Raw genomic sequence first — 15,226 nt, 5'->3', positions numbered from 1 at the left:
GCCCTCTCTATAATGATGTGCAGAAGGCTATTTTTTGTCCTTCAAAACTTAGCATATTTGCCTTTGGGCTTCAAGCTAGAACTAATTTCAGAAAGGCAGTGGCTGGGCATCATTCTCACCAAAATTATGGGAAGCCTGAGTTTCCCTCTTATGTTATAGTTTGATCATATTTGTTATATTATCCTAGGAAGTGGAAGCGAACTAAAGAACCACAGAGCTATGTGTAAATACAAGCTGGTGAGTTTGATAGGGATCCTTTGARTCAGTGGACCCTCCAAAGCTTTCAGCCTTTCTAGGCAGTGTTGTCTTCCTTATGTAGCSTCTTCCATGTGAGGAACAGTAATTGTAGTAAGTGCTGGGGATGTGTTTTGTGCTCTCCTGTGGTCTTGTGGGAATTCAGTTGTTTGTATAGGCCCATGAGGGGGGAAAAATGCTAACAACTTTTTTCTGCATTCTGTAACTGGAGCAAAAAGCAAAGCAGAAGATGAAGGGCATTCAGACACTTAAGCCCTCCCACCATCTTCACTGTAGATGCCCAAGAAAACTCTCCAAGACAGAGCTGCCTGGGTGCTTGTATGGTAGCTAAGCTGGGGAGAGGTCAGAGGACAGGTGCTCTCTGTCACCAAGTTACTACTGATATGGAAGTTACTGCTTCTCCTTTCAGTGCTATGCTGTTTCAGATGTCTCGGCCTCTTCCTTTGATATCTTTGAATGTCTCACGTTCCTCTTTATCCTCAAGTTGATTAAAATCGGAGTCCTGTTCTTGCCTTATGAAATCAATACGTGAAATAGATATGTGGTTGCCATAGTTGGCTGGTGTCTTACAGGCACCTTGGATGAAGTGTCCTTCCCGAAGTAATGCAAAGGAGGAAGTAGCAACATGTTTAGGGAACACATCAAAAGAGTACATCCCATGGATGAAGGTGAGGTGAAAAAATAATGTCAGCATGGGAGAAGTGGTGATCTGTGCACCAAGTTGCTGTGGGAGGTAAGTGAGGTCACTTAACAGGATTAAGGTGGAAAGGAGTGGAATACAGGTATGGGATATTGACAACACTCTGGAGAGGTTTTATCTTAGTGGATTGAAAGAGGAGTCAGGGAAACCATTTGAGATGGGTGCAGGCAGTTCATCACGATAGAACAGGGTGGTAGGAAGGAGCAACATGAGGAAGAAGTTTGTAATTATTTCATTGACAAAAAGGGGAATGGAAGGGATGATGTGTGAAAGGAAACTTTTTCAGCTGAGAATGCCTCTTACCTGGCACTATCTGTTTAYTCACCTCTACTGTGTTCTAGGCCAGAATTGTATTTCCTTCAGTGTTTGGAAGGTTTGGGAGCATGGAGTAGGCTATTATTGTGTATACAATAACAGTCTGGATTTAAAGTAATAGAAATAGCTTTTCTGTCTGTAAAGATGCTTTCACCAAAACGCAGGATTCTCATACAGGTGAAAAGATCGTGCGAGTTTTTTCCTCTAGTAAATCATCATTGAGAATGTTTTCTGTTTATGATTTAGTTACTTGAGCCTTCGTCTGATGGAGAGTTATTTATCTTCCAGTTGGTACTTACAAACCCGAGATGCTCCAGAAGAAGAATGCTGTCTTGGTGGATGGAGTTGTCCTAAATGGTCCAATAACGGACTCAAAAGCAGGGGAGAAGTTTGTGGAAGAAGCCTGTAAGATTATAATGGAAGAAGTAATCCAGAAAGCTAATGATGTAACAGAGAAGGTAAAGTATTTGGTTTTGAAAATTTGTAACAAATATAAYGAGCAGAAAATCTTATTTTTCTAACCTGTATTTTTATTGCATTTTAAAAGGGATCGGAATTGCTTTTAGTGTGTGTCTGGGTCTGAAATGAAAAGATAACCTCTCATATCAACAAAGATCATTATAAACATCTAATAATGTAATTAGCATGCATATTTGCAAGAAAACGTAAAAAAAAATAAACCTCAAAGCACAGCAGTCACTTTGAGCTGACAAATGGATGCTTTTTTGTGTGTTTTGGTGATAGGGAGAAAGGCAATTTTTTTTGTGTGCTTTGTTCTTTATTCCTTAGGAGTAAAATGTTCTTGGGAAGGATGAGCAGTGGATGTGACACCCCTGTGGAAGGGCTGCTTCGTGAACTTCGTCTGGGCATCACGAAACCCCTGCTTAGGAATGTGTATCTGGAGAGGGGCTGAAATGAAGCCTGCTTCCCTAGGGGAGAGCACTGGTTCCTCCCAGCCCTTGGCAGAACAGCATCTGGGAATGCTGGGCCTTGAGCTAAGGATGAATTTGACTGCAGGGTCCTTGCTCCTAGCTATGATATACAAACCACGAAGACGATAGCCTGATTTTCAGGCTSTGAGGTGATTTCTGTTACCCCAGCATGCCAACAGGCACAGCTTCTCCTTCCAGCCCTCCCCAGCCCAGTTCAGACTCAGGGGCCAGGGCACGTTGCACTCCAGTGGCCAGTCGTCTGAAAACAGTGCTGACTGTGGGGYTTGGGTTGTTTTAACTCTCTTTGGGTACCTTTAACTCTCTTCCTTCTGGCTAAGTGATCATTGCTGATGTCTTCTCTCCATCATTAGGTGTGTGAGTGGCGGGCCCCTGAAACGCTAAAAACRATTCTTGATCTGGAAATGAGGGACACTGGAGAATCTCATCGGAAGCTCTTGCAACTCTGCCAAGATGTTATACAATACAGCGTCAAAACCAGTAGGAACCTGATTTCTAGTGATGTATTTTTGTTGCATGGTAATGTAAGAAGGTGGGATAATTTATACAAAGTTTTGTTACCTTTCAGGAAAACAGAGGTGTGAGTGTCACTTTTCTGCCTCTGTATACATGTATGCAAATGTTTGGTTGTGCTTCAACAGTTTGATTGAATGTTCATTACCAGAGATGGCTGTGATTGACTGTGTTTCTGTGATTACGTGTTTCAAAGCTAATTCCTATAGTGCTTAAACATTGACATTAAGGGTAGTTTCAGCCACTCTGAAGTCTTATGTAAGTTCTGTAGACAGGTACGAATATGTAGCAGTTTAGAAGAACCAACAGAAGGAGCACTGTGTGTGACTTGCTGCTGTCTGATTAGTGAGGAATAAAGTCACCATCAGTGCCTCCTTACTGGTGTAAGGGCAGTCTTAGCAGTGATTACTTTACATTTACTGTTGATCTCTATTGCACGTCTTGGAAGGCATTAGTTTGCTGATAGGCAGCAATTCCTGTTCCAGCCACTGCTAGAAAAGCATGCAGTGTTTCAGAGCCTGTACATGACATCCTTGCAAGATTAGCACTCTACAGCCAACCTTTCTGCAGTGTGTATTGTATAATCAGATCTTAGCAAAAAGAGATGAATAACAGCTGTTCAGGAAATAGTGTAGTGTGTGGGGATCAGGATTTCAGATGCATAGCCTGGGCTATGTTTTGGAAAGTGTGAAGGACCATTGATATAACTAGTGGCCCATTTCCTGGGTTTGTTCCCAGCCACAATCACTGTTGCTACAAAATAAAACTGTAAAATAATTTTGAGAGTAAATTAACACCTTTGAAAACTACTGAAAAGTAACATCACTAATCTAGTGCATTAATTTTATGCAGATATAGTRTTACTGAGTTACTGGAAGGTGTTCTTCTTTTGTAAATTGTCTTCAAATTTTCATTTCTTACATTGTGTCACCTTAGAAAGTGTATTAAAAATAAAAAATGTGCTTTGCATATAGTTTTTAATAAGTAGAAACATTTATGAAAGCCCCAGGTGTAGTACACGTTAAGTCATACAACYTACCACTTTCTGCACTTTCTGCATGTAGAAGTACCATGCTGTGGGTAAAAATTTAATTAATGACACTATTGCTGAACTGATTTTCTTTAGTAGTTGGTAGCAGACTAGAATTCTCTCATAGCTTATTCATGTTTCAAGATCATTAGGCACTTTCTATGAACTTTTCACGTGAAGTCTATAGCAAGGTTTTCAAAGCTCCTATACTGCATTGCTCTCAATATTCAGATGTTTTTTGGGATCACAGGCAGAATCACAGAGCACAGGTTTTGGCAGTTTCTATGTTCTGAAGAGGGGCAAAACCTGCCTGAATGCCTCTATAGACCAGAGTAAGAAGCTATTGTGTGTCCTCAGATGTTTTACAATAATTTATGAACAACCCACATTTATTCTGTGAACTAACATAATTTCTCCTTGTCTTGGGACCACAAAATTCTTTAATTTTACTTTCAAAAGTCTAACCTAATAAAAGGAAAGCAAGTCCAGAAAACACAGGGAATGGTGGAATGAATTACTGTGCCTTGCAGGCACCTCTGTTTAGCTGAGAGGGCTTCTGATATGTTCAGTTTCCATATATATTCTGTCAATGCTTACACTTTTCATGCTCATCTTTTCAGGTCATCCAAGATTTTTCAATCAACTCTATGCTGGAATGGATTATTACTCGTTAGTGGCTCGTTTCATTACAGAAGCGCTGAACCCAAGTGTGTAAGTGTGCTTCTTTGTCCTCTTGGGGAGGCATCAAGCATGCTTTTTGCGTGCTTTTTCCCCCTTCTCCTGATTTCTATTTTCAGTGTTATTGAGGAGGTAAGGGTTATGCAGTAATGAGAATGGTCTGAGGTGGCTGAATAGTTCACCAGAAACTTGGCAAAGCAGATGAAACCTTCTTTTCTAGTTCATGAGGTGGGTTTTAAGAGGAAAGATCTGTGTGTTTTTCTTGTTTTCTGTATTTATTTATTTTGTGTGTTGTGTATCTCTCTCTCTTCATCTCTCTCTCTCTCTCTCTCTTTTTTTTTTTTTAACTCTTTTAAATCTAGACCTTTTTCTAACTTGGTGAAAAAAATGAAATCATTAAACTTAATTAAATGCTCTTCTTTAAAAGCTTTCTGTGCAGAGTTGAGTGAAATGGTCACCTCTCTATAGTCTCCTTGCAGATACAAAGCCTAAACAAAAATATAACTGTTGCTTGCAATAGACTAATAAAACTGAAACTTAAGCATGTGACCTACATTAAAATCAAAGTCTTTCACTTCCACTGCCAAGGGAATACATCAGTGTGATACTTTTGGGAACTGAGCTTTACTGCATCATATTCATGGTATATTTAGTTTAGAGTTCTACTGTTGATGGTTGTCAACTTCTGATACATTAAAAAAAAGTGTAAAGAACCTCATTACATAATTTTATTAGCATTTTGTGGCAGAGGTTCTATAGTTTTAATACCAATCTTGATGCTTTTGTTTGTTCAGGTATACATATGAAGTGTCTCCTGTATTTCTGTTAGTGGAAGAAGCAGTCATCAAGAAAATGATTGAGTTCATAGGCTGGAAAGAAGGTGATGGCATATTTAATCCAGGTAAGCACCATTTGCATTTTCAACCTGATTTATAAACCATCAGTAATTCTATGAACACTTGGTTCCTGTAGGATATTTGAWAATGCATGCAAAATCCAATGCACAGATGAAACTCTTTCATCTGGGCTCTTGTCAAGTGTTTCTAGTAATAATTCTAAAAATCTGATCAGCAGCTGAGTGAAAACATGTCTACGCTGAAAATTAATTATGTGAAAATTAATTCTTTGCAACTGAAGCCCTTCCTGATCTTATTAACAATATTAGCAACAGCTTTATTGGACTGAGTCATTGACTGACAGACACAGATCTGATTTAAGTACCAGATGTCAAACAGTGGTGTGTGAGGAGTGTCTGTATCCTGTCTATCAGCAATAGATGTCAGAGTTTATCAAAGTGGGAGCACCAGGAGCTTTAACTCCTTTGAATGTACCTCTGTTTTAAAATGTTATGAATGTGCAAGCCAAGCAAATATTTGCTTCTTCTTCTTCAAAAAAAACAGCTTCTTTCTTTGTAGAAAGAAGCTATATTCTTTCTCTTTCTCTGGAAACTAGCACTTCCAGATTATTCCTATACCAAATTTTTAGCTTATATGTGAAGCTTTCCTGTCTAATTTTCCTATCTAATTCTGGTAGTCAAAAAAAAAACCAAAAACCAGAATCCCCTAGAAAGTTTTTSTGTTAAAACTTAAGACTGAATTATTTTTTTGACTCAGACATTGTGTATTTTCAGTGGACTCCTTGGACTTTGGTTTTACKGCACAATTGCTTAACTCAAGTTTGTCTGAATCCTGTCAGAAGATGAGCTTTTCATTGTGCTAGTTCTGTATAAGCTTTTTATTATTTTTCTTCTCTTAAGAGAGGGAAAAAAAMCTATTTGGGTCCTTTGGCTTCCCTTTATCCTGTAGAACTTTTTTTTTTATTTTTCCCCTTCTTCTCTGATTGACATTTTCTCTCCTTAATACTCGGCGATCTGGTTTCTCAAGACATTTCTTCTGCCCGTGAAGTGCAGCACAGTTGAGGTCAGCACAGGTGTTTGAGCTGCCCTTGCTCCAGTATAAATCTGGAGGAGCTGGGAAAGGTGCTTGCTGTCAGGGTGGACAGTTGGGTTGCAGTTCTTTCCTCTTTGGAAAGCATCCCCAAAGAGAGTTCAAACCCACTCTATTCTCATGCATGCTGCACAGCCTGAAGCWTTTATTATCTGCAGGCTTTTGTGGGTGAAGTAAACTATGAGGTGAAGTAAGCTCTGAGGGATGTATCTCTAGATTAATTCTGTGATTTATTTTATTGTTTTACTAAGCAGTTAGACATAGGATGGTGTCAGGAATGTAACTAACATGAAGTCTCTTTCTGCAGGTGGCTCTGTTTCTAATATTTATGCTATGAACTTAGCAAGATACAAATTTTGTCCTGAAATAAAGGAAAAGGGGCTTTCAGGATTGCCAAGACTGGTCCTGTTTGCTTCAGAAGAGGTAAAAACAAAACAGAAAAAACCCTTTTGTTTTCCTATTAGACCTTCTAACAATGAACTTCATGCATCCATGGAAAAACAATTTGACTGTGTATGTCATGGGGTTCAAGTACAATAAATCTGTCTTCTGTGAATGATATGAAGTTTTGCCTTATATCTGAATGCAGCTTGACTGGGATAGCAAACCAAACCCAACATTTGGGCAAAACCTCAAGGATCTTTAGACAGCTCTTTAAATAATTGAAAATATCCATGTAGTTTTAAAGTTTTAGAATAAAATCTATCCAAGCTGCTTAAGGTAAACAGTTTTTTTCTGCATTTCTTCAAGTTAATCTTTCTAGACACTGTTTTCTTTCACCTGTTTAAAGTTCTTTCAGCTTTAAGAGTTTATGATTGGATTAATACAGAGGTGGTGTTAGTTCTGACTCTACAATCTAAAGGTCCCAGTGGAGATCAGAATCTTATTGTACTAGGAAGTATATAGTTGCTAATGTAATGTTAGCTCTTAAATTTATGCCCTGAACAGTTTGCAGTGTAAATAGAAAGAGAAGCTTACTCTGATGGGGCCTGAGGGATATAACCATTGCATGAGTTGTCCAAGATAGCACATACATTTTTTTTGAACTGAATCCTGCTGTCCTAAAAGTGATATTTTTTTCCTTTTTCATGCAAAACAGTTTTTCTTTCTGAAAAGTGTGTATATGTAATGATTTGAAAATGCATGCTCAATCCATCAAGCTGTTTCATCTTCAAAAAAGTTAAGGGCAAAAATGAAATTGAAACATTCTAATACTTTTGAAATAACATTTTTTTTTATCATGAAATAGTGATACTTGAATTAGTTGCAAGGGTTAACTGAAAAAAAAATCAGGACAAAAATTTTATTTGCCCCTCAAAATGAATTTATTCTGGCATCTTTGCCAGAAGAATCAAACCCATAAAATATAGAATTGATGAGGAAAGATAAGCCAATAAATTACTTGTAAGGACAGTGCTTTTCATAGCAATATTTTGCTTGACTTTCTCAATACTTACTAGAGGCAGAAGCTGTACAGCAAGTGATTATGGAATACCAAAGACAAGAAGGTTTTGAAAGTTGTCTTGGAGCTCTAGGGAGCTTTATTTCCAGTTATGAGAAAGGGGATGCACAACTTCATGATTCTTATTTGAGATCCACTTGTACTGAGTCCAAATTATGTTACTTTTTAGAAGTTGGTTCTGATATATTATTGAGAATATATTTTAAAAACACCCTGCAGTAGAAATCAACACATAGTTCTCTTGTGACACTGTCTTCATATTTACTTCTAACTCAGGCTTCTTTTATTAAATATTTTACATTTCTTTATATTGAAGAAGTACCTGGAGGACAGAGACCTGCATTGCACTAGGCAGGCAACAATAAAAACATGGTCCTAAAAAAGTTGCATCTCATGTTTAGCTTCAAAGTGGATGAAGCAAACAGTGTTGGCATGAAGAAAGCATGAGGTTATAATCATCTGAAACTACTGATAAGGAAGTCAAAACACACTGGCTGCTCAAGGCCCTCATCTCATTTTAGGGCTTGTCTTCATCACTAGGTTTTGCATGAAATTAATTTTGCCTTGGTGTCAGCTCCCAAAAGTCCAGTCTGGCCCTTGACATAATACTGGTTCTTGCTCTGCAAGAACTGTTACCCTGCTGTAAGGAGGCAAGGTATGGAGGAGGAATGTATGGACAGGTCAATCACTTAACATACAAAAATAATACATGTCCCAGATTACCAAGTTCTTGGGTAAGACAGTGTTTAATGGGAACAACCCAAGGTCCTTGCATATTCTTTGGCCATCAGCCAAGAAAAGGCTCCTTGTTTGTCTGGTAATGAAACTGTAATTCGAATGCAAATAAAATGCCTAGTTACTTAAAATTATGGTGGTATACCGTGAAAACTTGGTTCTGCCCAGTAATTCTCTTGCTGGACCATTCCTGCATGATTCCCCTTGAGATAGAGGCAGTCATATTAGACAAATTATTGTACTTTGCTTTCCTGAAGCATGATTAGTGTTTCTCTAACACCTGAATACAGATGTAGTTGCARATGGCAACATGCCTTATCACCTTTGTCTCATCTGAACTTTATCTTGACCCAAGAATGTATCGCATTGATCTGAAAAGTATGAATTACTCGATCTGATAGAAATGAGGATAGAAAAGGCGGTGGAAACAATTGGGCAGTACGTGGTGGTGCTGAGCAGGTTTTTCTTAGGTGCAAAAAAAGTTGGATTTCTCCCCAGGGAAACTTGATCATGAAAGTAATAAAGTAGAAGAACACAATATTAAGYCGCCCTTGTCTCTATTTAAATTACAACAGGCAAAAGGAGTAATAAAGCARTCTCATGATAATGTAATTGCTCTGTGCAATCAGGTTTCTAGGAAACTTTTCAAAATCAAGAAAATGTATTTTTTATTTTAATGAGCACAGGGAAGATTACCTTGCCTTTTCAAGGCTGTTAGGAAAAGAAAACTGTCCAACTATAATTAATRTTACAGCAGCACACCTTAAATATGCTATTTCAATTTGATCTTGTGCTTAAAGGCACTCATTTTTCACTACAAATAATGTGTCCAAGTAAGCAAGTGCCATAAAGATATGGCAAGAGTAACTTGACCTCTTGATGTTAAAAATTATTACTTAAAAATATCTCTGTGATTGAGATGATCTTTATTTTTTCTCTTGGGGTATTCTGTCATTTCTTTTTTTTTTTTCCCCCTTTTTTAGAAAGGAACTATGAAGAAGTAAATTAATTGAAGCTCTGATTGGAGCTGCTGTATAGTCTCGAGTATATTTTTGGTTAGAATGGTGTAATTTAACATAACCGGGCTTTCAGTAAGGAAAGCAAAAAAAAAAAAAAAAAAGGAAATTCTTTTGTTTTCAATAAAATCAGAAGACGAGATTATTCATCAGCCTAGGCATGCTCCAAGTGGGTGTTGTCATGTAACTCTTATCCTCCTTCTGTCCTAGTGAGGACTTGAAAGTCTTTTCAAGGGGGACAGATGCACTCCTAAAGCTGCTAAGAAATGATGTGTCTTTCAACCTGTTTTGTTTGGTGTTCTGCTGCTGGAGAGCAGCTTTGCAGAGAAGGACCTGGAGGTCTTGATGGACTATAGAGTGACCATGAATCATCAAACTGCCTTTATGGCCAAGAAGGCTGTCAGTTCCCTAGGACACATTAACAGGAGCGTTGCCAGCAGGTCCTCCCTCTGCTCAGCCCTGGTGAGGCCACCTCTGGAGAGCTGTGTCCAGTTCTGGGCACCCCAGGACAAGAGGGACATGGAGCTACTGGAGAGAGCCCAGCACAGGGCTACAAAGGCCATCAGGGGACTGGGGCCTTTCTGCTGTGAAGAGAGGCTGAGAGAGCTAGGCCTATTCAACCTGAAAAAGGGAAGACTGAGAGGAGACCTTATCAGTGTGCATGTATATCTTATGGGAGGGTGTCAGGAGGATGGAGCCAGACTCTTTTCAATGRTGGCCATCAATAGGACAGGAGGTAACAGGAGGCCAAAAATTAAAGCACCTGAGTTTTTAGGGTGAGAGTGACAGAGCTCTAGGTGACCCTGCTTGTGCAAGCTCTCCAAAGGCCCCTTCTAAGCTTAATCATTTTTAAAATTTCTCTTCCTCCTTCTCCTTCTTGGTATCATCTCTTAAATGTTCAAGCCTCATTTGTCTTTCTCACATTTTCCTGTGCCATGTTTCATAATTAAAATGTATGATTTATTGCCTACTAGTGTACTTTTTTTGTTTTAATGCAAGTGATTCAATATAATATCTTTCATCTGAACTTAATGGTTAGAAATCAGTGCTGGAGGCTGCCTGCATTTTAAACTGTTCACATATCAGTGAAAATAATTTCCAAAATTAAACTGAACAAAACAGCCATTCTACCAACAATATTCTCACTTATTGATATAATTTGATTTAATGTAAGACTAATGACTCATCTATGTATGTTATTCTTGTAACAATCTGAATGAATGAGTCGTAAAGGCTTTGTGAATGTGTCATGTTAGAATATTAAGCATTCTTAAGAATGCTTGGTACTATCAGGTAGTATCTTTGTATGCATTTATTTAAGAAGTGGGTGATGGTGAGGAAAGCCTTTTCTTTAAAAAGAAAGAGCCCTTTGAGATGATCCATCTCATCAAAATAAGCGTGACAGGCTTGAATACCTGTAATATATTCATACCCACACATTAAAATATTGTACATTTTTCATAATTATGTTCCTCAGTAACTGCATTTGTGTGAATTCGCTGGAAGAAACTGAAATTAATTAACCACCTGGCTTCACCTTCTGTATGGAAAGAAACCATTCTAGATGTCTTCAAGGTTGCTGGAATATGAGTTATTTTAACCCTTCCATAATGATGGCGGATAGAACTCTTTTTCCTTGTGTATTTTTTTTCCCTCTTTTTGAAAAGAAGCAGTAACTCAGGCTTGGAAGAGCTTGGTTCTGAGGAAATCTGTGTAGACCTGTGAGGTGCTAAACACTGTCAGAACTGACACATTTAGCATCCCTTTGGGCAGGCATTGGGCCTAGAGACCCCATTATAGGCTTCTTCCACAAAACCCCTTTACTCTTTGCAAAGTGAGAAGTGAGTTGTGATATATGTAATCATTAAATGATGTTTCTGTGATCAGAACTAGCTAAAATTCTTTGCGAAAGTAGTAACTTTTTTTTGGAAAAAGCAGGCTGGCCTAAACTAGAGCATCTTACAAAATCATTATTGACTTAAAGCATTTCCAAGACRTGCTCTCAAGTCCTGTCTCAAGTCTGCTTGCTTTCATAGTGGCTTTTAAGCTCCAAATTCATGTGAGTGACCTTGGTATCTGAAAACTAAGGTATCRAAAGACCAAGTAAGTCCTTTTGCTGAGGGAGTAGTCGGAGAGCTTTGCAGGTCCCCATTCTGCTGCCTCTAAAGCTTGGGGCTTAAATCTCCTTGCCTGGTTGAGCTGAGTTGCTGGACCAGACCAGGGGACGGTTTAGCACTGTCTCAGCCAGTAGCCAACTGGCTGAGAAGAAGAAAAATGTAAGAAAGGGCAGAATGGGAAGAAAAAGTAGGCAATGGCAGCGGCAGAGGCTCTAGACTTGTCATTAGCCATCCCGTTAAGGGTCTCTTTTCCAGGAACATTCAGAGCTAGGGCTTGCATCCAGACTGAGTTTTGCAACTTAAACCTGTGTTTGACTAGTTTTTACCATTATTGATACTTTTAACTCAGTTCTATTAAAACAGTTTTCTGCAATGCAGCATTTCAATTTAGAAACCATGAAAATTTCTTTCTGGATGACATTTCAGAATTTCTGTTTTTCATTTTAATCTGAATGAACTTAAATATTACACTAGAATAGAGGTTTCTATTTTTAAAACTCCTATTTTAAATATGGTGCATGTCCACCTTTTTCTGTATTTTCCCTTTTTTTTTCAATGTGTCATTAATTGTTAGATACAAGATATCCTGGAGCATAGCTTTGTCAATTTGCTTTTTGTGCTAGGACRTGTTGTTGTTGTGACTATATTAAATTAACTCTGATGTCACTGTATTCTTTGCTAATGATTTTCTTCCCTTTTAATTAAGTACTTACTTTCTTTTCCATGTCTCTCTAATTTGCAGTGTCATTACTCCATGAAGAAGGCAGCCTCTTTCCTGGGTATTGGTACAGAAAATATTTACTTCATCAAAACAGATGAAAGGTAAGGAAGGAAAAGCCACGGCTGAGGTCTGAGCGCTTTAAAATGCAGTAGTGCTGTACATGAACAACCTATTTGAATGTAACTGAAAAGTTTTAAATCTGTGTCCCTTAGAGGTAAGATGATACCTGAGGAACTGGAGAAACAAGTTCAACGGGCCAGTAAAGAGGTGAGAGGGGGAGAGAGAGAGAAAGAGAGCATGAAAAAGAGGAGTGCATGCAGGTTGTGTGCTTGTCTGTGTGAAAGGAAAACTAAGAATGAGTGAAAGATTAAAAACAGGGAAGATAACATGCCAGTGTTTTTATGAGCGGATGCAGTCTGTTTGCCACAAGGTTGTGGAATAAGCTAAGGCATTCAGATGCTACTCTTTAGGGGAGTAAAATTCCACAGGGTGTTTGCAACTTAAAAAAAACCAAGTCCCAAGTACAGCACTGCGCTGAAGTATTTAGCACTCTTACGTATCTTGTGTTTCCTTTGCCTGTATTCCTTTTTTTAAAAACTTTTTTTATTTTATTTTATGGATACAGTATCTGTTTTCCCTTCCAAAGTAAATGAAAATTTTAGGATGTTTGGATGTCTTTTTTTTTTTTTTTTTTTTTTTAGTTATTGCAGTCATCATTGTTCTATCCTCTGCAGTCAGCAAGAGCTGTAAGATATGGCTTAGTCTCTAGATATGTTGTTATTGCAGTCATCATTGTTCTATCCTCTGCAGTCAGCAAGAGCTGTAAGATATGGCTTAGTCTCTAGATATGTTGTACATACCGTAAATGCTAAACTTGGCCCTATCTAGTGCTATAACAAAGTGCAGAGATTGTGTTCTATGCCTTTCTTTCCACAGGGACTTTGTCAATGAGAAAGTCACAGTATATGCATATTTCTGCAATGGTAATATATGTTTCTGTAGTCTGTTAGTTCATGTTATTGCAGCTAGAGTAACTACTAATATATGACAGGCCTCTTTATCTGGCAAACTCTTTTGCTTGCCCCTTTTTATACCATACATGGTGAGTGCAAGACAACATGTACTCCACTCATTTTGAGCAAACCAACAGGGAAAAGGGACTGACAGGCATTGCAGTGAGAGAAGATGGTTAATAGGGAAATGAGCTCTTTGTACTTGCAAGAACAGTTTTGTTTCCTGGTCTGATAAATTTAGAGCTTTTTAAATTTTTTTTTTTTTTTAATTTTTAGAAGAAAAAAATCCGGCTTTTATGATCTTGAAAGAAAAAAGTCTCTCTGCAGTCCAGTGTTGTTTAAAAACAAATGTTCAATGTTAAAATGCTYTGCTTAGAGAACTGTTACACTTGAAAATTTGAAATACATTCACTATTTTACTTGCCTTTAAGTGGTTTAAGTGGGAGTCATTGACAGATTGAAAGTTTCATTTCATCAAAGCTTCAATAAGTGGGTCTGTCCTTGGCAAACTGCAGACTTTATGGAAGGACATGTCAGTGAATTTCAGCAAATATTCTAATGACTCTTAGACAACAGAGGATGTATTCTCTAGTGACAGGAGCACAAAATTGTCATGGTCTATGAATATCAAGAGTCTTAGTCCTCTTTTTAGAGGATTTAGTCAAGAAGATTTATTTAACTATAATGGCCAGAAGAATAAAAATATAATTCCATTCTTCAGGAGGAAAAAAAAGTAATCTTTTGAATTTGTAAAAGTCCTGCACTTGTCCCTTTATTTAGTCGTGTTACCTGCTGGCTGCTGGGGGAGCTTTGTCTTTGTCATATAGCTGCAGAAACAAATTGGTGAGAACATTTATGGAAGCTGCTAAGTGCAGCAGATATCTGTGCCTCACTTGCAAGAGCTCTCTGCACTTGAGCTTGGGGCTGTTTTGCAAATGTTTGATTGACTTTTGTTCTGGGTTGTACTAGGAATGAATGACCAAGAAGGGAATTACCGGCTGGTAATTATTGTGGATCTATGGGACTCATTTAAATTTATTCCAAGGCTGCTTTTCACTGCTTTAGCAGTTTGTAAAGAAATCTTAAAGTTCAAGTAAATCTTATTTATGTACCCTTCTAACAGTCTCTGCACTGTTAAAGATGTATAAAACTGTCAGTGTAAATGTGAATTAAACCTATGTGTCCCTGCAGTAGATGACTTTTTTTCTTTCCTATTAAAGAGAGAGATTAGATTCCAGCCGAAGTGAAGTTGCCTTTCTGAAATGGCCTGAACATACAGCTTGATCTTTAGCTGATGCCCAGTTTCAGTGAAATTACACCACGTTACATCAGCATAGGCTTGCATCATATGACAGGTTTAATACCCTCCAGGGATTGCAGATTATGCAGTTTAGTAACAACTTTAATGCCTGTTCGCTAACTACATTGTCATCCTTGGGCTGGGCACTGCAACRCGCAGGGAAGTTATTTCAGCATGTCTTTACCAGCAAAGGAAGCCACACGGTCATTTCTGGGGCCAAGCCCCTCAATTTCATGAGGCTGATASAAACTGATCTGATCCTTCTCCAATTTCTGCCCGTCGATAGGCACAGGCACATACATTCACTGGGGTAGGTGAGAGCGAGCCCACCTGCCCCTGTCTGCTGTTGTTATGTGCCCTACTGGTGTTAGTGAAATGGAAAAGCAGTGACCAGAGTCACTGAAACCACAATGGGTGCCTGCTGATGTTGCTGCCTACAGCCTTTCCTATTCCTTTTTTTTTTTTTTTTTTTTTT

General features: G+C 38.3%; 1 protein-coding gene across 1 annotated transcript in view; it reads left to right on the top strand.

The window, feature by feature from the left end:
• The first annotated feature begins 947 nt into the window (after positions 1-947).
• GADL1 (glutamate decarboxylase like 1) overlaps positions 948-15,226 on the top strand; it is a 65,623-nt gene continuing 51,344 nt past the window's right edge. The window contains exons 1-8 of the mRNA XM_026045495.1: positions 948-988; positions 1,542-1,728; positions 2,574-2,700; positions 4,384-4,474; positions 5,236-5,342; positions 6,695-6,810; positions 12,460-12,539; positions 12,651-12,705. Of these exons, the coding sequence (XP_025901280.1) occupies positions 948-988; positions 1,542-1,728; positions 2,574-2,700; positions 4,384-4,474; positions 5,236-5,342; positions 6,695-6,810; positions 12,460-12,539; positions 12,651-12,705 (804 nt within the window). The remainder of the gene's footprint in view (positions 989-1,541; positions 1,729-2,573; positions 2,701-4,383; positions 4,475-5,235; positions 5,343-6,694; positions 6,811-12,459; positions 12,540-12,650; positions 12,706-15,226) is intronic.

This window comes from Nothoprocta perdicaria, unplaced genomic scaffold (genome assembly GCF_003342845.1).
Source record: "Nothoprocta perdicaria isolate Ctin4 unplaced genomic scaffold, notPer1 scaffold_40, whole genome shotgun sequence".
In the NCBI taxonomy this organism is placed as follows: Eukaryota; Metazoa; Chordata; class Aves; order Tinamiformes; family Tinamidae; genus Nothoprocta; species Nothoprocta perdicaria.
This window is presented reverse-complemented; position numbering and strand designations above follow the sequence as displayed.